The sequence below is a fragment of the Maniola hyperantus genome, chromosome 13 (genome assembly GCF_902806685.2).
Source record: "Maniola hyperantus chromosome 13, iAphHyp1.2, whole genome shotgun sequence".
NCBI lineage: Eukaryota > Metazoa > Arthropoda > Insecta > Lepidoptera > Nymphalidae > Maniola > Maniola hyperantus.
This window is the reverse complement of record NC_048548.1, coordinates 10,898,247-10,921,016: the sequence shown is the minus strand read 5'-3', so window position 1 is coordinate 10,921,016 and position 22,770 is coordinate 10,898,247. Positions and strand designations below refer to the sequence as shown.

Sequence of the window (22,770 nt, the reverse complement as noted above, 5' to 3'; positions counted from 1 at the left end):
TACAAGAAGAATTTTGTTTACTTTAATTTTAAATCAAAATTACGACAATGGCCAGCTTAGGAGACACCAACAACGTTCCAAGGCATTTGACTTATGCTAAATCCAGTGTACCCATAATAGGTGCTCTTATTGATTATATGGAGACAAGTCTGGAATACCTCCGTCAGAAAACCTCTGCAAGAGCAGAGAGACTCCATATGAAAGCCACTAAAGCTTCTCTATCAGCCACTTTTGTTGCCACAGTATGTCTCTTACTTGGCTTGGTTTGCAACGTAAAGTTTGAAGTGGCGATCTTCCAAGACCAACCACTACCGAATGACTTGCACTTTATGCTGATGAGCAAGGTGGATAAGCTTTATGCCGATGACATTGATGTTTCGAGTGAGTTCCGGTTTCTATAAAAATCTGCCCAATTAGGTAATTATTATTATTGTAAAATATTTCATCATGAAGAGTTTTATAGGTCCATGCAGATCATGATTATCAAAATTTTAGCGATTATTGCTAAGTCACTGAAGCTTGCGTTTTCTGAAATGTATGAAGAATGCATCATGTTTAATATTATCGTGTAGGTATGCTGATTTCCTATTCTGTAGAAAATACACGGTCTATGTAATATCCTCATACAATGCTAATATCCTTCTCTTACAGTTACTTTATCCATAGGTACCTACTTAATATTATAAATGCGAAAGTGTGTCTGCTATAATAGCTTTTCACGGACCATTCGTTTAAGTTTCAACCGATTATGATGAAATTAAGTACTGAGATAGCTTGCATCCCGGAGATGGACATTTTTGTCTCGCAGAATCAGAGTTTCCATGGGATTAAAAAGAAACTTAAATCCATATTATGAATATTTTCCAACGACACTTACAGGAGTAATATGGTGCATCGAAGCTTCTGATACTGTCGTCGTTGTGCTCAGCACGCTGCTTATATGGATCTCATCTTACGTGGTAGGTGTAACCACAGTATTACGATCTCGTAAAACTGTGGTATAATAATTAATATTTAATAACCATATAATAATAATAATATTATTGTGATTTTAAGTACTGATATTGAACTTTGCTATATACAAAACCTCAGGAGTTCTGCATTTTTCGTTATCCTTTTCCACTAGAAAGAATCCTCGAATTTATTAACGCAATTTTCAAAATAAATTGATAGAGCTCTTTTCTATTTGTGACCAATTTTATCCGATAACGGTCGACTTTGGGATCGGACAGTAGATTTCTCTGAGTAGAAATATATACGGCTCCACTGTTCAAGTTGGGGCCAATAGTTCAGCGTTCGGCAAATCAACTGGCCACACTATTCGGGACTCGATGAATTATTGTATATATATATATATATATCATTATATTATATATAATATATGTATTAGATATTATATCCCGGAAAAACCAAGAACTCCCGCGTGATTTTTAAAAACCTATATTAGCGCCAACTATTCGGGAGAGAAAATGTGCCGAACAAAAACGATACGATTGACGGCGGCTACACAACACAATTCACGAGATCACTTGCCGAATCCCGATAGTGGAACCATGTTACGGCGTTTGTGCACTCGTCCGTGAAATCACGGATTCCGTAAAAATACGTATCGAATGTGTACGTATTTGTATGACGGCCACTTCGAAGAATCACGGATACAAACCGAATACGGATGAGTGCTCAAACGCCCTTTTACCGTACCTGAGGGAAGGCGCAATCTCCACGGACGAGAGAATCGCGGCGATAGTCTCGCCAGCAGATTCGATACAAGTACCTACCTAACGTATACCTTTCTCACCTATCTCCACAGGGCGTAACTATTGCCGACGATAATAATTGGTCGGATTTGTTGCAATTCCCTCGCCTGAGGAGATGGCGCCTAAGAAGCGGTGTCAGATTTTACTATTGAATTATTAAGTATGTAGTAAGTACCTATTAATAATTACCTATAAGGACAATAATATTACCTATAATAAGGATTTTACACCGATGACTAGCAACACTGGCAGTCTCCCACCAGCCCAGATTCCTCAATTGCCTCAGTCGGGCATCGAATCTGGGACTTTCAACTTATAAGACCAAAGAGCTCATTATCTGTCTGTGTAATCACTACCACTACTAAAAGTGTGTTTGTTTGTTGGTTTGTCCTGCAATCTCGTTGCAACGGAGCACCCGATTGACGTGATTTTTTATGCTATAAAGTAGCTATTTTTATTTATCTCGGAAATGAAAAAGTTTTTACGGGATTTTTAAAAACCTAAATCCACGCGAACGAACTGTGTCGTGTTGTCGAAGTCGTGGGCATCAGCTAGTAAAGTGATAATTTTTCAGCGTTCTCCTTTGAGTGAGTACCTGTTTCTACCATGGCTGGGAGCGACGCTGCGTGGGCTGTTCCTACGTCAGGTGCCCACCGCTGCGGCGCTGATTTACACCATCGCTGTCATCAATGGAAGCGTTAATCCCCTTTTCCTCACCTCCTTCACTTTGCTGTTTCGTTAGTAATTTTTTTAATTATCGACTTTTTAGAGTGAAGCCACACGATGCGTTCCGTTGGCGGTCCGGCGCCTGAACGGTGCCGCTGCGTCATCTTACATAGAAATCACTCTACCATGCCACACGATGCGTTACGTCACATTGTGCGGCCCGTACCACACGCGCAATGGTCTTGAGATCAGAGACGGGGGGACGGGGAGGACGGGTGCCATATGGCATCCATATTCTGGAACCCATATAGCGGTGCGGCGCCGCAACGCACCGGGAACGCACACATTGCATATTTAACTAATTTAGCAAAACCACTCGTATTTCTCTATTTTCTCAAAAACTATGAAGTTTTTCCTAAAATATTTTTTAAATAAAAATAGCAACCGAGCAACCGAGTCGGTGGGTCATCTGATGGTAAATGATTACCGCTGCTGAAACAACATTTGCAACATCAGTGGAACCATCAATGCGTTGTCGGCCCTTTAGGAATCTGTTGATCAACACCTTGAATAACCCCATTCGAAATCTAATGGGAACACTACCTAAGGGAGTTGGAAGAAGAGGGATATTTTATTATTTGATGATTATTGATTATAAACGTTTTCCAGTGCTAGAAGCTCGTCTGTGGCTTGAAATCGTGCGTCTGGTACGGATGCGTTGGGAAAGAAGGGAAAATTTGGAGGTCTCTCCCAACTCCCAGTACGAAGTTCAAACTCTTTGGAGCAACGATGACGCGCAGAGCGTGGAAGTTAGGAATTACGTTTATTAGACCAACCCCCAGGCCCCGACCCAATTTCTGTGATTTTTTCATTTTTTTTAGAGAACGATATTAAAAATAAGTGATACCGAATGACTGTTGAAAAGAATAAGTTTAGTAAGTCATAAAAGGCTTTGTGAAATTATTGTGATATTTCTGTGATAGTTAGGTAGGTACTTTTTCTTTTTTACTGTGGTTATTAAATTTATGGTGTGTAGATATGACTGTTATTTTGAAAATAAAATGTGAAAAATCATGTTTTAACTTTTTTCAGTATCTATTTAAGTATCTTAATCCGTAGTCGGTTTATCAAATTAGGTGGGTAAGTACATATTATACAAACTTAGGTACCTATTTATTTATATAATTTGCGAAAAAAGAAATTAAAAACCAGGTTAAAATTAAAATTATATTTACAGAATAAACTCTTACAAATTAATTGATAACTAAAAATAAAACATTAAAAATAAAAATACTCGTTATTCGTTAGTCGTTACCTAAAATAAAATTAGCATAACACCAAAAGGCGGATCCACTTTATTAGGATGAAGTGTCTGTTCAACAAAGAATGCAAACGCAGTTCGAGCTCTCAACATGGTAATTTATGTAAATATTTCGCAAGGCGCCATCTCCACGGACGAGAGAATCGCAACGAGTCCGTCCTACTATCGTCCCATAATCTCCACGGTACAGCGATAATTCCGCTAGCGTGTCGTCGCGACTCAACAAAACGCAACGATGACGTGACCGCAACGCCTCGTTGCGCATCTCAATTACTGTGCTGGAAGAGCACAGCTCGCAGCGAGCACGTGGCGGTACCTCGTCGCGACTCGCGAACCTCAATGATATCGCCGCGAGACGCGACGAGTCCGTGACGCTATACTCGTCCAGAGTCACTCGTCGTATCACCATAGTATTGGCCTGCTGTGGAGATTGGCCTGTAGAGTTTGTACTGTATTTTGTCACACGGCAAGACTATCGCCGTGATTCTCTCATCCGTGGAGATAGAGCCATGCAAACTCACGGTTAGGAATGTCACCAAACGCTACATTTGTTTACAGGATTCATAGGGGACCCTGGTGGACACTGAAATTCCCTCGCAAAGTCTAGTGAATTGGACAAAGTTCCTATGACTCTGAATCTGCCTGGAGAGTGGACGGCTGTTTTTAGTTTATTTCGCATCGCTTCCGGTCGCATAGCACCGCACCATACCTAAAATAATGTAAATTAAAAATTTAAATCAACTCTAACATATAATGTGTCTTGGTCCACATAATATTATGATCAATCTGTCATCTTGTAGTGTTACCCGCATCACGTTCTAACTCTAACACCAGACCTTGATCACCTAGTCACCTACTCGTCGAGACGAATCCAACGAGAACAAATACTTGGTTGAGATTCTTTTAATAAGGCCGAGTTCCTGGGACCAGCTTTAGACCCTGGTCTGTACTCTTTGTATTCCAACTGCTCATTGAGCCTTTTTTGGTCAGACATTACCGAGCCTTAACTGATATCAGATGGCATAGAGAATATAGCAGAAGATTTCTAAACTAATGAGCATTTACACGGCCTATCTGTTATAAGATATTATGTCTCTATATCATCTGCTATAAGGTTTAGGCCTGACCAATATAGTATCGTGGTGTACCATTAATGGAATGCGTGCAACGCTAACTTTGTCTTTGTGTGCAAGTTTTCACCCTGAGCCAACTAACCTGAGCGAAGTTCACGAAGAACAGCTGTTTATTGGTATGGTTAAGGCCCGGCAGAGTCTCGTCAGCTGCGTTATGATGCAGCAGCCATTGCTGGTACGCGTGAAACGCTTGCTTCACACCGCCGTTGTCTGCTATGTTTTCACCCTGGTTTAAATATTACCTACTAAGTGTATGTATATTCTTTTTTTAAATTAAAAGTAAATTGTGGTGAACAATAAATAATATTAGTAAGGAAATTGTGGGCACACAACCATAATAATAATTAATTAGATAATCCTTGATCACTATTTACCTGTACAGCTGGTCTATTCTGACAATATGTCGAATATGGGTCAATAATCAATATCCATTAATATTATACTATCAGCTTTGAATCAAAACAACTAATTGCAGATTCATATAGGATAGTAAGTTCCATTTTTGATTGCATCAGAATTCAGACAAAGTTCTGATGCAGTCACTGATAGAATAGTGTTGGCAATATTATTCCTGCCACTTGTAACTACCTTGAGCTACCTAGCGCCACATTTGGAATAGTAAATAGGAGATACTTAACACTTATATATCGATTTTTTAAAAGAACTCCAAAGTCCAAAATATCTACTCTAGACTAATAATAATAACCAGGTTGAAAGTCAAGTAATTCAAAATGTGACTAAAATACACAAAAAACACAAAACTTTCTTTGCCAAATTAGCCCTCTTCATTTTCATACTTCTACCATAGATTCAGATTAGAATAGCAGGTATAGGTCCATGAGTTTTACATCCAGCTTACCTGTGTATTTACCCCATCTAGTTTCATATTGACTTCAGGTACGATATACTGCCCGTATTGATCGATAAGGCACTGGGCGCGGTGGTGAAACGCCTCTATCGCGACGTCGGACCACCAGCGGTGAAGGTTGCCCTCAGAATCAAACAGACGACCTTTGTCATCAAAGCCGTGCGTGATTTCATGGCCTGAAAAAAATTAAGCATCCCAAAATCGCAATCAACCAGAAGATATAACAAAGTGAGAGGGAAATACTATATTTTGGCTGATTTCTTTTAGTTGCTTTCTTTTCCAATTTAAGTTTTTGTGCTGTCGATGTAATCACTTGCTTCGTATATTTTGAGAAGACTATCGTCGTTTGCTGTACCGAATCTACCTCTTTGCTATTTTTTATCAAGCGGAAATGAACACTCCTGTGATTTCATAGAAAATGGGGTGTGGAATTTTTTCTGCGATACTTATTCCCAAAGTTAGCCATTTGTTAGAACTTTTCCTAGAGGTATTCTTTACATCAGTAGCTACTGGCTATATAAACTAATTTTATGAACTTACCAATGACAACGCCTATTCCTCCGAAGTTCAAAGATCTAGGAAAATGCCTGTGATAGAAAGGAGGTTGTAAAATGCCTGCTGGAAACATGATCTGATTCTTGTTACGGCTGTAGTAGGCGTTGACGACTGCTGGTGCTGTGTTCCATAAAGTTTTATTCACGGGCTGGCCAATACTGAAAAATAGATTTTAAACATTTTAATATTTATTTTTTATTGAGTTAATTAAGTTTTATGGCCACGCATGACAGTCATGGTGTTTTTTTAAGTGTAAACAATTTTTTATTTTACATTATATTCATATTTATTTTAAGTTTCCTTACATTTCCATTACTACTCACTTACCGCGACTGTTCTATTTTAGTCAAGTGCTGAAGAATATTCAATATGTTCTCGAAATATTTATCGGGATGAATCCTCACTTCGTTGTATCTCTCATCTAGTTCATGTTTGTTCAATATAAAATCTGGGTAGCCAATCCTTAACATCATCGAATCCACTTTATGTGCCGCAAGTTTTTTAGTTTCGTCGTCTATCCAGGTGGTCATATGGAGCAGTTCTCTGAAAGCTTGTTGTATTTCTGTAGTCATCGTCATTGTGTCGTTTTTGCTCATCTCGTCGAAGTATTTTCGCACGAACATCGAGCCTAAAGCCATTCCCATGTTGGAATTTATTTGAGATATGCAGTTCTTCCATCTGGGCGGTGCTTGTTCCCGACCGAATAAAATGTAATAGAATCTGGGGAAAACAAATTGTTCTCAGAATGCTCTTAGAGCCGAATGTCTTAATAAATTTTGTCCTTTTTTATTTCATTTAAAGACCAGCGCTTGGCTGCAATCAGACGTGCTGGCAAGTGATGAAGTCTTATTTAGTTTATAGTCTTTATATTTTGTACAGTAACTATAAATCTTCTGCTTTTTTATGCAGAGTTACGATGTAGTAAATATTTTATGCCAAAAAGCTGGACGTAAAACTATTTGTCGAATACTATTCCTTAGTTGTATTATGCTACCGGCCCTGCCAACCTTATTCAAAGCATCCTAAAAAACCTGATAATCCAAATATGTATTGGAGGGCTAATTACTTATTGTGGAAGTTATACAAAAGTAGGACTCTGTTGAAATTCCTAACATACCTATTCGAACTCAATGCAAAAATAGGTTTATTTTTAGCGCACTATTTATTGTACAGACATTATGCTCACTGTTGTTTGGCAGATTGGAAGCGATCGTCCAGGTTGTTCGCTCGGTGCCTCACGAATCGCCACAGCAGGTAATTTGATAAAGTGTTGTGATCCGTCTTCTCTATCAATTGAACTAAGTGCTAGAGTAAACGAAAAATAATAGAATATAATAGTATTTTTGTACCAAGTCAGTAAACAAAGTGTTTTCAAATCGTCAAATTAATCTCATGATTTTAAAAGCCCGAAACCAAGAAGCGGTATACGAAATATAGAAAACACCACCCTTTTATTTGGAACATCAACTTATTTTTTTTGGAAAAATATTACTTTAGCCGACATTAGCATTATGAATGATATCGTAGGATGTCATATACCTAAGCACTTACTCTAACATAATTCAGTGCGAATAGCACTACAGTTTCTCGAGAGTGTACTGTTCTATTCATAACAATGCATAGATATCTTCTCCAATGTATTTGTGGGACCAATCCTTCTAACTTTGTCAGACTCATACGTCTATAGAGTTCTGATACATTTCGCCGGTCTTCTGGTGCTGAAGTTATTTTGGCCAATCTGTTTGAAGAGTACAGTCATTAACTAAGTAATAGAATAAAACAGTAGAATAAAACAGATTTTAGACAGAGCGTGAACTGTGGGAGACAAAAACGAGACGTAAACGAAACAATTAAATTAAATACTCATAAAATTCAACTTACTGGATTTCAAAGTTGATTATTTTATCCGCGCTTGCTTTTACGTGTTCGATTTCACCACCGAGCAATAGAGCTATTTTTATTAAGTACTCTTTATAAGCTTCTAAATAAGCTTTGTTAGATTCATGGAGAAAGTAATCTCTAGTTGGTAAACCTAAATTAAAAAATAGATATCATTAAAATCTAATTTCTTTAAACAAGGCACCAATTAGAAAAATCTACATTTACCTAAGCTCGTTTGATCAAATTGAATGACAAATTCATCAGAATTTTTGATATCAGGACCCACCCATTCTGATATCAAAATATCGTTATTGTATAATCTAAGCTTAGCCATAAGTTCTAGCCAATCGAAACCCTTCCCAGTCCATCCACTTTGTAAAATTGGCCATCCACCTAATAAGTCTAATAAATCTAAAAGTGGTTGATGTTCTCTTCTTTTCAAAATGTCATGATTCATACAGGATTTGAAGAGAAATCTCGCTTTTAATGCTGCGTCATTCGTTGGATCATCCTTAAGTGTTTCATTAGTTTGCTGAAGTTTTAAAATCATTGTTCCTACGGATTCTATTCTTTTCAATCTTTTGAAAAATGATTTGTTATTTTTATTGCTTTTACTTGAACTAATAGAACGTTTTGTAATAGAGCTTTTATTATTATTTTTATGAGTACTTATAAGGTATTTTCTATGTTTGGTTTTGAGTTCGTTCTTTAATAAATACTCGTGCAGTTTGTGTTTTTTCTTTAATGGTTTAGTTACTTTTTTTGCCTTTTTATCCAAATATCTTCGTATGCGGTTTATTATTTCTGACTTAACCTCTTTTGTATAATTAAAGTCATGATTATGGCTGAAATCTGTTGAATTATCAAATTCATCAGTGTTAATTATTATAAGATCAAAGTCTTCTTTATGTGGTTTGCTAGGGCATGTAGAATGGTGCATCATAGTCAAGAAGTTGTCCTTCGCATCTAAATGTGGTCCTGGATATACAGTTGTTACGTGTTCATTTTTCTTGAATTCTAAAAGATCTTTTAAAACGGTGTCCAAATTCTCTCTCAACATTTCAAAAGTGTCATAGCTGCAAAGAGATTGATGCATGAGATTATCTTCATTGCCAATTTTTTTTAGTTGTAGGAAGACTTGCGCTTGACGACAATCATGCTTTAAGGAAAGCAATGATGAGGACAGAATTTACCTAAAAAATATATCATTATACCTTTTATCTTAGAAGTAGCACATCAAATAATTTTGCCTGAATTAATGTGTAGTTAAAATTATTTTAGCCGGGATATTGCCTCCGACGTCTCCCGTGCATTATCGTAATTCGTAACAGTATTTGTTTTATTTCTTTTACTTACCCAGCTTTATCAGCTGGAATAGGATTAAGTGTTGCCCAATTTCCACAAGCGTACTGATAAAAGTCGTGACAAGGATCTGCTTCAACATCCATGTATTGCTTCATTATGTCTGCTTGAGTTTGTCTAATTGTTTCCCTGTCACCTTGATCTTTCCAAAAAGCGTGTATACCTGAATTAGATAATTGAACAGGTCCAGGCAACTTGTCACAACACATCTTGTAAAAAACATCGAGAGGAAACGTACATGTATGAGACTTCTCCATAATATGCTCAAAGATGTGTGAAGTCTGCCAATCCATTTTTGGCCGGCGTGGTAGTTCATGGCCATTTGCCTAACTTCTTCTCATTTTGAGAGGAGACCCGTGCTCTGGTGAGACGGTCATACGTTAATCATGATGGGGCAATTTGTCAATCAAACAGTATAGATGTTAAATATTATCTAATCACTGCGAATTGGCTCTCTTCAATCACTTGTGAACTTGACTTATTTCGTGAACAGTCAATTGAATAATGACCATAGAGCCACAATGATTCCTTTGCTATACAACTTTTATTATAATGTGGACTGAAATAGAAGCGATTGTGCCTTTTATGAGACTTACTTGCTAAATCATTCTTAAGAATTAATGTTACACTTTGCAGGACTTTTTGAGGATATAATAAACATTTAAATATTGTTTGTTAACAAACTACTGAGTACGATACTTAAATTTTGCGCTATTTTTATTTTATTCAAGTAATATTTGTCGATACCTAAAAATCGACTCTGTTAATATTATTATTAGGCCATGTAGAGTAGCTTAATTTTTTATTATGTGGAAGACTCAGATCAGGCCACGTTTGGAATCGTCGTAGCTTTAGTTGTAAGTTAATGAATCTAATTAACTATCACCATCACATTTTTATCTAACAAATTCCACATTTATTGAAAATCAAAATTTGTACGATGGATTTGAGTTTGAGTTTATTTTAATCACATAAATCTTAGTTCAATGTATTTGGCTAAAGTCTGAATATGGTGAGGATCTACCACTTACCTTTACCAGTGTAAGATTTGATAGGTTTGTACACGTGAGCTGCTGAGCCCATTTCCCCTTCCTCAAGTTCAGGCTGACGTCGGACTTGTTCGACATCGTCTAATGGTCCTCGATCGACGTATATTTCTGGATGCACGATGCTTTGGAATAAGTTAGTGGCATAAAATGAAAGGAGGAAAATCATCCGTTGAAGCAATTATTCATACGTGTTGCTTAGATTATTATTGTTGAAAATATTTTAAGGAAAATTTCTTGTAAAAATATAGGCAAGGTTGGTTTAAATACCTGTGTAAGTTTCTCCCATCATCATCTTGCTCGTGGGAATTGCTATCGTATTCAGCAACATCTTCCTTCTCATCTTCATCACTACCCCCGTCTTCTTCCAATTGTGCTTCGCTACCCTCATCAGGTCCATTATAATGTTTTTGATTTGCGTAACTGTAGGTAATTGCGTAGTTGTTAAGTTTTTCACGGGTTTCCTAATATATACCTACATAAGAATATTTTTATTTTACTTGCATTGAGTGATTTCTACGAATAGGTACAGAAAAAATTATGAGTACCTACACTAATAAATAGCATTTCTGTTAATACAATGAACTTTTACAACGAAATACAATAGAGTCATAATCTAAGGTCATAATGTATTCAAGCAAAGTAGGTACGTATTTCTTAAATATTAGTCTCAATTTTGAATTAGGTTTGGTGTAAACTAAACCACACCAAACTGAAAAATTAGGAATGTCACCCTACGATATTGATCGTAATTTTTTTTAATTGGAGATCTTGTGCATAAAGAAAGCAATTTTGCCATCATTTCCTGGTGTAATAAAATTCCTTGAAGGTATCTAAAGGGTTTCAATAATGATTCCGTAATATGAGCGCGTCGGTTCAGTCGAGGACAAGCTAAAGTTATTGAGATAAATCTAGTTTTAGACTGTGGATTATTATTTAAATAGGTTCAAAAGGTCTCATCAAAAAGGATATGTAGCTTTGTTCCTACAACATTTGCAAAGCTATCTTCTCTAACGAACGACAAAAGAATAGATAGACAATAGGATAGATATTAAGTTGGCGGGAAAAAAATGGAGGCATAATTCGAAAAACAGGATACCTATTTGATATGTACTCACTCATAATCTTGCGAAGTGAAGCTATAATGGCTTGTTCGTTTAACTCTAGTCGATGGTAGTTTTTCTTTATCCCAAACTAATATATCACTTGAAACATTTCCTTCATCTATCGACTTGCGACTTGGATCTCTCCGAGAAAGTATAATTTCCTCTGGTGGAAGAAAGGAAGTCCTGAAACCTTCAAACACCTCCCTATCTTCAGGATCCAAACCTTCCAACTTCGTGTAACTTGGCACGTTTTTAACGGTGAACTGATCGGATGGATCGCCTAAAGGATCCAACGGTCTCTTCGATATAAAATACGCTACCGAAAAAAAAGTTGTTATTATTATAAGTAAGGAGAATCTACAGAGATTAGCACTTTTCGGTTTTATTGATACTGTTTGGGGTGGCGTGTCAACACGCGCCATGACAGGTTCTGACTGACGCATCTGATGTCAGAAACTCCTGCGGGCAAGCCTGCGAGATTTGTAAGTGGAACATCATAGTATCGCAGTTACGGTTATAATATAATGGACTGAAGTCAGTGTGTTTGTATGTCACTTACGCTTATTTGAAAATTACTGTAGGCGGTACCTATATAGGTATATTCTTAAGACCGCAATCATCAGCCAACATTTGTCTTGAATACTATGTACGGCGCAGTTTTTAAAATAAGTAGTAAGTTGGTAACTATGCTTTTTTGGTCCTTTTTAAAAACATTCAAACTCATAATGACTTGCAAGTTGCAAGCGAGACTTTATGGTAGGTACCTACCTGAGAAGGCTGAATCTATGCCGATGAGTTTTGAATTATTGAAATGATTCACAAAATTAATTTAAGATCACTTTAACGTCTAGGTAGGTACCTAGATGATAAAATACTTAAACAGGTAAGTAATGGAACGGCATCAACTAGTAATAGGTAATAAATATGTAAACTTATATAGTGAGTAGTGACCATTGTTAGGTTGACCCTGGGACTCAGTATGTGTCTGGAAAATTGTGGGCAATCAAGCGTCGCTTGAACCCAATTACGTTTTAACGTATGCCTACTACCACAGCTACTACTAAGCAAGTGTTGATACACAAGTGGTACAATACCTATTTCTAGTTTGGCTACAAACACAAACAACACGAAGTAGGGAACCACAAACCTAATGGGATAGGTAAGTTACAACTATAAATGGGCAAATAGAGGGGCACTGCACTTCCTACCTCTAAGATCAAAGATTTTTCTATTAAAATTGTAGATCGATGACAAAGATCTACAAAGTAGTTTACCAAATCAAACAGCCATACTTTTTGAGTACTTATTTTAAAAAATTAGGAGATAGAGGAGATATAAGAAAATGACAATAATGCTAAATTTAAATGTCATTATTCGCTCAAATTTTTCATTCATCAAAGAATAAAATACAAAGAGCTAAAATAGATAGAAATTCAAGAGATAAACAAAATAAAGCAATGACTTCATTTGCCGAAGTGACGAGGCAAGTTCATCTGATAAACGATTTAATTTTGTCGGACATGACTTGCGGTAAGGTTCATCAATAATTAATGGTTACCTGTTGCCTGTACCTCTATTGATCTCATCGAATTATTCAACTTAAGGGGTTTACGAGGCGAGGATAGTACGGTAAAATTATATAAAGTGTTACTCAAGAGATGGGAATGGAAACAGGCACGCACAAGTTGTTGAAAGATGAGCTACCTACAACCTCAGATGAATTATTATTCGACTATAGAAAACGCACGTGTAAAAATGACGTTGGATGCGAGTTTCAGGCACAGAGAAGTAATGCTGATAGATAGGTCTGTATTGTTAGCAGAAGTCGGTGCTGATGTGACCTCTACTGACACATTTTTACGGCACATCTGATTCTTTTGGCGTCATTTAATTACCTACGTCGAACATTATTAGAACTGAAAAATTCACCACTTCGGGTACCTGTGGGTGATGCTGGATGTATTCAGCAGAACAATCAGAATACGAGTCAGACTCGCGCACTGAGGGTTCCGTACTACAATCGTATTTTATCAATGTTTTGCACGATAAATCAAAAACTATTATGCCTAAAAATAAATGAAAATCTTTTTTGGAAAGTAAAAGTAAAGCCCTTTCATATGGTACCCCATTTGGTATAGTAATCTTATTTTGAAAGTTGAAAATAGCAATATTTGTTCATGAACACATTTTTTTTCTTGTGATATAACCACAAATTCACGATTTTTAGATTTTTTCACTCATGTCTGCTATAAGATTTACCTTCCCGCCAAATTTCATGATTCTAGGTCAACGGAATGTACCCTGTTGGTTTCTTGACAGACAGACAGAGAGACAGACAGACAGGCAACAAAGTCCTATAAGGGTTTTGTTTTTCCTTTTGAGGTACGGAACCCTAAAATGGACGTAATTAAATTGTCACTACATCTCACAAAATCCTGATTGGTCGACTTCTTGACAGGTTTCCTTATGGCTACATCTTCTATGGGTCTTGTTGGTCTTGCGGCTAAGTGCTATCTTTTTAATCTTCTGAGAAAAAAAACTTTCGTTTGACTTACACCGGATACAATAGAAAACGAATTCGTTTTAGGGAACAGTGACCATCCAGAGGAGAACTTAGAATTTAGCAAGCATATGCTGGCAACTAAATACTGGTTCGCACGCATTTCTTGCGCCAACAAAAAGAGATTTGTGCTAGCTCTATTGAAAGATGTGCGTAGTATTTGGACCCTGTCACTGCTTCTGAAGTCAATATGGAATTGTCAACCAAAAGACGCCGTCATGTCTGTATGCGAGTAAGTTTTATTTGAATCTTGATTTCAAAATAGCCTGAAACGTACACAATACATTAAAAGAATGGCGAACAAACGAGCAGTCGGGTCAACTGATGTTACGTGATTACCGCCACGCATGAACATTTGCAGTACCAGAGGAACCACCAATGCGTTGCCGGCCTTTCAGGAATTTGTTGGTCCGCCCCTTGAGTAACCCCCATGTTGTAATGTAATGGGAACACCGCCGAACGTAGTTGACATGGCAGCAGCATTACGCGATAGAAACTACAACTGCACTACGGACGCCGAAAGGGCATTTTACACCTTGGCGGTTCGGTATCAGAACCGTTGAGCAAAAATATTTCGTGCGAGTAGATTGGATGTCTGATAGTGTTATCTATTTTTTTGTATTATTTAGGCCCAGAGTGTGGAGCAGCTACGATCAAGCACCGATGGATCACGATAGAACTGCTCTGCCTTTATCAACTCTTGTAGAAGTCATGATGAGTGACCGGAAATGGTTTCAGACTCTCGAACCTGTTTGTATCTAAATGAACTTCGTACTAAGTATTAGTAGTTTATCTACTTCAAACAATCTTCTTCCAAAAAGTTTTGCAGAGCAATATGTTCTCAATATTAACAGACAGAAACCTATTAACAAATGCTTTTCTAAGATTTAAAACCTGTAATCTACTTATATATGCAAACGTTACGAGTACCTTATGTAAACTATCATTAGGTCCATGAGTATATAAACCACTAGCTGATGCCCGCGACTTCGTCCGCGTGGAATTAGGGGTTTTAGAAACCCCGTGGGAACTCTTTGATTTTCCGGGATAAAAAGTAGCCTATGTCACTTTTCAGGTCTTTATCTATACCCATGCAAAAATCACGTCAATCCGTTGCACCGTTGCGACGTGATTGAAGGACAAACCAACAAACCAACAAATACAATAAATAAACACATTTTCGCATTCATAATAAAGGTACTAATTTTGTTCCTTCCGATGATATTGTGTTGCACCTTTTCAATCATATCTTACGGCAGATTGTATTAACAGGAGCGTCAAGCTTTGGTGCTCTCAGAGTTGCTAACAGTGGCCGGTGGTCCTGTAATGTGGGAGGTCCTGAAACGCGCACAGCAAATCTACGAACAGCATATTGAGATACAGTTGGAAGATCTACAACAATGCATAGTCGTCCAAGAACAGCTACCACCAAAGAAATCTATTTCTGTTGAAACAGTAGGTGACTATGTTTTCTAGGACGTACCTACCTACCTATAAATTCAGTAGCTTCAATGAAAGAGTGAATAGACATGTTCTAGGTCAGTGCGTTGGAACTTAGATTTGGTTTCCACGAGGCAGATTCGTCAGACGTTACGTTTTGAATTTTTGAAAAATATAATTGTCGTCTCACCCGATGAATATCGACAAGAACAATTTTTCTTACGACACCAAATCATAATACTTAGCTGATTACTTATGTATTAATTAGGACGTATTTGTAGGGATTGCCACCATCCACAGTTTGAGCCTGTATTTCATCTCAAAAAACCTAAGCGATTATAATTATTATTATCTATACTTACATTTTTGTGTAGGTATTTTGCTCTAGCTGTATTGAATTTAACTAAATATTAAACCTACGCATTTTCAGAGTCCGCTAAAAAAGGAACAAGTGGTAAAACGTAAAAGTTCTCCGGAAGCTGATTCAGTAAAACTTTCATTTACTCAAGTTCAAAAAGAGGTAACCGATATCAATTAATTATTTAATTCAAAAATATGCAAGCATATCGTTATAGCCTCGTATCGCCGCGAGACTCGACGATATCGTCGCGAGACTTGATGGTATCGCCGCGAGACGAGACGAGTCCATGACGTTATAGTCGTCCAGAGTCACTCGTCGTATCACCGCGATACCGCGATTAAAAATAATTAGAATGATACCTTAGATGATGTTTTCTTCTATATTTAAATTTAAAATTATTCTCATGTAAGTGAACTGTTGAAGAAAATAAAGTCTTCATTCCTAAACCTAATGAACGCACATGAAACCAAAGTTAGCAGCTACAATTAACTTGGTGTAAAGATAGGCCCGACAGAATGAGACAAACCTTCTCTCCTTAGCCTGTAAAAGTGTAAGTACAGTGTAAGTGGTACCTACTCAATTTGAATAAATGATTTGACTTTGACTTTATAAAAATGTGTCGACTGACTGACTGACCTTTCAACGCGCAGCTCAAATAGGGGTTTGAAATTTGTGTAGAACATGCGGACGAAATCACGGGTATAAGCTAGTATTTTTATTAATCTCCAAGTCCTACTTAGTAACTATGTGATGCTTTTTTTAGTTGGAAACAAACTTAGCACTGTGGGCGACTACAGTAAAAGCAATCAAAGACAGTGTGAAGTTAGAAGAATTAGAGATGACGTATAGGACTGGAACAATAAAGAAGATTTGGAAAGTGAATCGTCCAAAGCCAGAAGTAGTTGAAACCGTCGACTTTGTATGTTTTAATAATCAAAATACCTTATAGTGCGCGACAGGTCGAGAATTGAGATCGCAATCGGGATGGGAACGCCCCGCCATATGGATTAATGGATTAGTTATTTCTAAGGCAATTCAGACCTTAAGAATAGAGCTAGAGCTGGACTCTTACGTAATTAATTATCACCATTATATCATCGTACAAATTAACAATTTTGACCATTAACATTTTACCTATTCTGAATAAATAATTTGACTTTGACTTTAGAGTCAAGGCTAGTCAAGTTGTCAAGCAATTCAACTCACCCTTAACTTGCAGATCCAGTTGCTTCCCTCATCTATAAGCAAGCGTATTCTAATACATTTATCAACCACACAGCTTGGGGAGTGCGCCCGTGTTAACAAATACTGGGCATTTTTAGTTGATGAGATCCGGGCGGAATTGCTTGCGAGACAAAAACTCAATGTCGAATTGGAAAAACTGCGAGTAAAAATCTTTAGTGCCTACTTACCTACCTGTTATTTGCTATCCATAAAATAATGTCCGTTAGCGGATTGTGGACTGTTCTAAACAAATAAATAGTAAGATGGATGCACACTTACTAAAAAGAGCCCAAACGTCAGATTGGATGCTCGTGATAGTCGTGACACTTTATTGGTTTCATGCATCGTATGTTGAATCGCTTGGCGATACTTCTTTGCTGGTATAAATAGCCGTAACTAGCTATGGTGAAAACCTTCGACCAGTCGCCATAGAAGACCTGAGAAATTTTAGAAATTATATCTATTCCTATACTATACTTATTGATCTAGATGTAAATCCAAGTCGAGACCACCCATATTATCTTCGTTACTAATATTTATTTTGCGAAAATGTATGATCTGTCAGTCCATTTGTCTGTCTGCTACGTTTCACAGCTCATCCGTTTAACCGGTTTTGATGAAATTTGGTATAACATACGAGTAGGTACTGAGTTAGCTTACTTCCCGGGGATGGAGTACTTTTTGTCCAGGAAATTAAAAAGAGTTCCCACGGGATTTTTGAAAATCTAAATCCACAAGAACGAAGTTGCGAATATTAAGCACTAGCTGATGCCCGCGACTTCGTGCGCGTGGACGTAGGTTTTTAAAAATCCCGTGGGAACTCTTTGATTTCCTGGGATAAAAAGTAGCCTATGTCACTCTCTAGCTCTTTAAATACCTATGCAAAAAATCACGTCGATCCGTTGCTCCGTTGCGACGTGATTGAAGGACAAGCCAACAAATAAACACACTTTCGTATCTATTCTATATTCTATATACTTATAATAAAACTGTAACAGGTCAAATTCTGTACATTGAAGATATTTTGAAATTTTTTTTTCGAGGGCACTCTATAATCGATACTGAACCCAAAACTGTAATTTTTTTCATTTTTGTTTGTCTGTCTGTCTATCTGTCTGTCTGTCTGTCTGTCTGTCTGTCTGTCTGTCTGTCTGTCTGTCTGTATCACGGCCGCGCATCACGCTGAAACTACTGAATGGATTCCAATGAAACTTGGTACGATTTGAGGTCATACTATGAGGAAGAATATAGGATACTTTTTATCCCGAAATTCAGCATGGTTCCCGTAGGAGAGGGGATGAAAGTTAAAATGTATACTGAGTTGTAATTCATTAACGCGTAGTCCGATTTCATTCATTCTTTTTTTGTTAGAAAGGGGATATTTTAAAAATTGTTCCGTAAATATTTCAAGGTCATCGGTTTTTAACCGACTGTCAAAAAGGAGGTGGTTCTTTTTTCTACATCGATTTTTTCGAGATTTCTGGACCGATTTGCAAATATTTTTTTTTAAATCAACTAAAAAAGTTTTCGTGGTGGTCACATAAAAAATTCTGGATTCAACTCCTTAATCCTGATGCTGCAGGGTTACTGCCCGCCTGAGTTATCAAGATTCAGGAAGTGTTCATAGTGAATTCATATTGTAGGTACCAAGCAACGACTTTATTCTCAGACTTCAAGTCTCAACTCCTCAACCCTGATGATGTAGGGTACAGCACGCCTAAACTATAATGTTTCAGGAACTGCGGATGATGCAAAATTATTTTAGGTACCAAGCATTAGGCTACATTATTGAACTTCGGATCCTAACTCCTCAATCCTGATGCTACAAAGTACTGAAGTCCTAAATCGTGGGGATTTTAGAATTTCTGATAGTGAATTGATATCTAAAAAAAAAAAAATTGAATCGACTGTTAGGCGGAACGAAGTTCGCCGGGTCAGCTAGTTTATAATATGGGTACTGATCTATTCGCTACTGAATTAGCGCACACCCGACGACTATATTAGGCCAGGATTCGACGGGCGTCGACTGATCTTCCCGTACAAAAAATATTTGCAAAAGAAGTTTAAAATGGCGTATGCTTTTTAGGAGAACATGATTAAGCATGACCGAAGTCTAGAACTATTGAGTAAGTCTGAAGTTGGGCACTCGGCATCAGGCACCAGCAGGGAAGGAGTCACGAGGACGAAGGGGCGGTTAAGCTTTCCCAGCAAGTCCTGTGCTTTGTCGCTACGTACCATGATGAATAAGCAAGCGAATAAGCCGCGGATTCGCACTGTTAGTAGTAGTGGACATCTGTCAAATACTAGGCTAAAGTCTAGCTAGATTGAGGGAACTCTCGGGTTGATCCTGAAATCGACATCTGTGAAATATTAGGTTAAACTCGATTGAGGGAACTCTCGGTTTGATCCTGAAATCGACATCTGTCAAATATTAGGCTAAACTAGATTGAGGGAACTCTCGGGTTGATCCTGAAATCGACATCTGTCAAATATTAGGCTATACTAGATTAGGCTAAACTAGATTGAGGGATCTCTCGGTTTGTTCCTGAAATCGACATCTGTGAAATATTAGGTTAAACTCGATTGAGGGATCTCTCGGTTTGATCCTGAAATCGACATCTGTGAAATATTAGGTTAAACTCGATTGAGGGATCTCTCGGTTTGATCCTGAAATCGACATCTGTGAAATATTAGGTTAAACTAGATTGAGGGAATTCTCGGTTTGATCCTGAATCGACGGTATGTCAAATATTAGGCTCACGCAAAGTTAGATCTTTTATGCCACAAATCTGTGTTCTATTCTATCAAACTACAATAACATGGTGCTATTCAAAGGGGGGACAAACAAATTCCTCAAAATTTAAATGCCCTGGTGGTATTTTTTTTAAGTCCGGGTACTTTAAGAACATAAGTTAGTAAAATGAGTTCATGCAGTAGCTTCTATTTCCAAAAAGGAGGGGGTTATCAATTCAGCGCGTACTTGTATATTATTTTCAGAAACCTATTCGCAATATGGCAGAACTTAACGAGCGCTTGGAGAGACGAGGTGCTGCTGATGAAAATATATGGAAATGGTGCAGAAATGTTCTCAAAATCAGTGAGAAATATGGGCAAAGACAAGTAAGATTTTTTACACCTCTATTACCTGTTATCTCCCAAAGCTACCATGATCCAAACAAACATCCAAACAAATGTTCCTCCCAGTGCTGGGATACGTAGAGAAACTTCCAGCATTTATAAAATGAGGAAGGTCTGGCACGCGCTGACTCTCTCTCTATTACGTTTGTAAGGAAGTATGGAACATATCGATAGGTAGGTCTTCTTTGAGCGCGCAATTTTAACTCGAGTTAATTATGTCATTATTTTTATATTGATTTCAGATACCAGTGGAAAAGGGAGGGATATTATCAATGGTAACAGAAACGTTCCCGGGTCCAGTAGTTTCTAAAACTGTCAAAATACCGCTTGACTGTCCACTTTTAGTGGACCCAACCCGTAAGTAAGTATCTACGGTATTTTTTTTTATCTAAAAATCTTTATATCGTACAATCTTTACTAAACTAATTAATAAAATCTGGGCTAAATTTTTATCCTCTCATGAGAAAAAAAAATTGCCCAACGTGACGGCGGCGTAGGTCCGGTCAGTTAAATCTTTTAATGTGACAGCCAGATAGGATTCAATAGGAAACAAGAATGCGAGTGCAGCGAGTGCAAAATTTCCTGTTCGAGTAGAGAAAAAATTAAAGCAAAACGGAAACGAACTAAGCTATAATATAATTTTGCTTATAAATCACTTTTTTAATGAGAAATCCATACTATTATTATGAATTGAAAGTTTGTCTTCTGTCTATCACTGTTCTTTTCATGGCCCATTCTCTTATCTGAAAGTTGGTACTGACCCCATCCCCGGCTACGGCCATCCTTCTTTATTACTTAAGTAGGTTGTAATTCCCTCGGCAGGAAATATTGTACATCGATCTTTAGAAAGAGATAGCAGTTTCGTAGAGCGTTATCTCTGACATTGAGACCAACAAAACGTCACATAGGTATGCGTTGACAGAGACAGTGCTCTACGAAGCCGAAATCTCTTTCTAGAGGTCGATGTACAATATTTCCTGCCAGTTACTGTACATAATTTATTGAAACGATTTTGATGTCGTTTGCACCTAGTAGGTAGGTACTATAGGTAGGTACGACATGTCTTCTTGACCGATCTGCCGTTTCCACTTGTCGTTATAAATCGGATGTTTCAGTGGCAGAACATTTTATGTGAAGCTATTCACACTTGTCGCCACTGGAACATCAAGCGACAAACGAAAAGTAGGTCATACAGTTGAGAAAAGGTTTTTCGACTCAGTATAATATAAGAAAAATGTCCTTTGCAGCGTTCCAAATCCACTGCCTGCTAAACCTCCAGCGATTGTTACATATTCAGAGAAAGCAAGTATTCCCGATCAAGAAAAAAACAAACGTTACACGCTTTGGTCGAAAGATTTTTCAACACTCTATCCTGTTTACAAGATTTCATCTCATCAGCTGCCGCCTTTTTAGTATTATGGTCATAACGAAGAAGAGGGAGCCACCAATCAAACCGTTCGCTTCTTCAAAACTTCAGCAGCAGCAGCACGCATAAAAAGTGCGTTGCTTTATTATGCTTAGCTATAATAATATGGTTCAAAGTAATAATAAATATGTATTGTGGAACACTCCATAATAATTGTAGCAGACTGCTATTTATTATTTTTAGGTAGTTAGGTACCTAGTTAGTTACTTAACTACCTTACCTACTCCTACTACCTACATATTATATACTTACTTGTTCAATTCAATTAAAAAATTCAACCTAAACTTACCTCCTTATTTGTTTTTATTGTAATTAGAAGTGTTTTTCCTCTTTGTTAAAAACGTTAATTATCTTTTTAGTTATAAACTAGCTTATGCCCGCGACTTCGTCCGCGTGGACCACACAAATTTTAAACCCCCATTTTACACCCTTAGGTTTGATCTTTAACTATGAGATTTTAACATGAGCTTAATAAAATATGTAATATATGTATGCTAATTGCAAAAATATTAACTACAAAACTTCTTTATAGACACTTCAAAACTGACAGAGTTTCATACAAACTTCAAACCCCTATTTTGCCCCTTTAGGGGTTGAATTTTGAAAAATCCTTTCTTAGCGGACGCCTATGTCATGATAGCTATTTGCATGCCAAATTTCAGCCCGATCCGTCCAGTAGTTTGAGCTGTGCGTTGATAGATCAGTCAGTCAGTCAGTCAGTCACCTTTTCGTTTTATATATTTAGATGTATTGTAATTAAATACGTAGGTATAGGTAGGTACCTACCTACCTTTAATACTGCGCATAGATAGGACCTGTTAATATTTTTTCTTAAATAAATATATTTTTTATTATTATTATTTATTATTATTATTATTTGATAATATAAATCATCTAAGAAACTGCGTGGCATCGTATGGTAGGTA

At 37.3% G+C, this 22,770-nt stretch overlaps 3 protein-coding genes across 4 annotated transcripts; 2 read left to right on the top strand and 1 right to left on the bottom strand.

Annotated features, from left to right (window-relative positions):
- On the top strand, positions 1-3,263 carry LOC117987654 (uncharacterized). The gene is made up of 4 exons (XM_034974689.2): positions 1-381; positions 880-959; positions 2,332-2,494; positions 3,093-3,263. Exons 1-4 carry the CDS (start codon positions 48-50, stop codon positions 3,251-3,253), a joined length of 738 nt encoding a protein of 245 aa, XP_034830580.1. The 5' UTR covers positions 1-47; the 3' UTR covers positions 3,254-3,263.
- A 373-nt stretch (positions 3,264-3,636) lies between these two features.
- On the bottom strand, positions 3,637-12,397 carry LOC117987635 (neprilysin-4-like). 2 transcript variants are annotated; one of them, XM_069502790.1, is made up of 13 exons: positions 11,708-12,397; positions 10,860-11,012; positions 10,575-10,714; positions 9,538-9,706; positions 8,407-9,257; positions 8,182-8,332; positions 7,852-8,038; positions 7,487-7,605; positions 6,628-7,020; positions 6,286-6,458; positions 5,737-5,921; positions 4,960-5,103; positions 3,637-4,453 (listed from the first exon to the last, which is right to left on the bottom strand). In XM_069502790.1, the coding sequence occupies exons 1-13, from the start codon at positions 12,136-12,138 to the stop codon at positions 4,277-4,279; spliced, it is 3,273 nt and encodes a 1,090-aa protein (XP_069358891.1). In that variant the 5' UTR covers positions 12,139-12,397; the 3' UTR covers positions 3,637-4,276. The 2 variants fall into 2 exon arrangements, with proteins under 2 accessions (XP_069358891.1, XP_069358892.1); XM_069502791.1 differs by lacking the exons at positions 8,407-9,257; positions 9,538-9,706 and having other exon boundaries at positions 11,708-12,395.
- A 711-nt stretch (positions 12,398-13,108) lies between these two features.
- Positions 13,109-22,072, top strand: LOC117987890 (uncharacterized). Its single transcript, XM_034974956.2, has 11 exons — positions 13,109-13,225; positions 14,283-14,487; positions 14,885-15,005; positions 15,528-15,710; positions 16,126-16,146; positions 16,820-16,975; positions 17,276-17,443; positions 19,367-19,555; positions 20,278-20,400; positions 20,661-20,779; positions 21,666-22,072. Exons 1-11 carry the CDS (start codon positions 13,153-13,155, stop codon positions 21,829-21,831), a joined length of 1,524 nt encoding a protein of 507 aa, XP_034830847.1. The 5' UTR covers positions 13,109-13,152; the 3' UTR covers positions 21,832-22,072.
- The last annotated feature ends 698 nt before the right edge of the window (positions 22,073-22,770 follow it).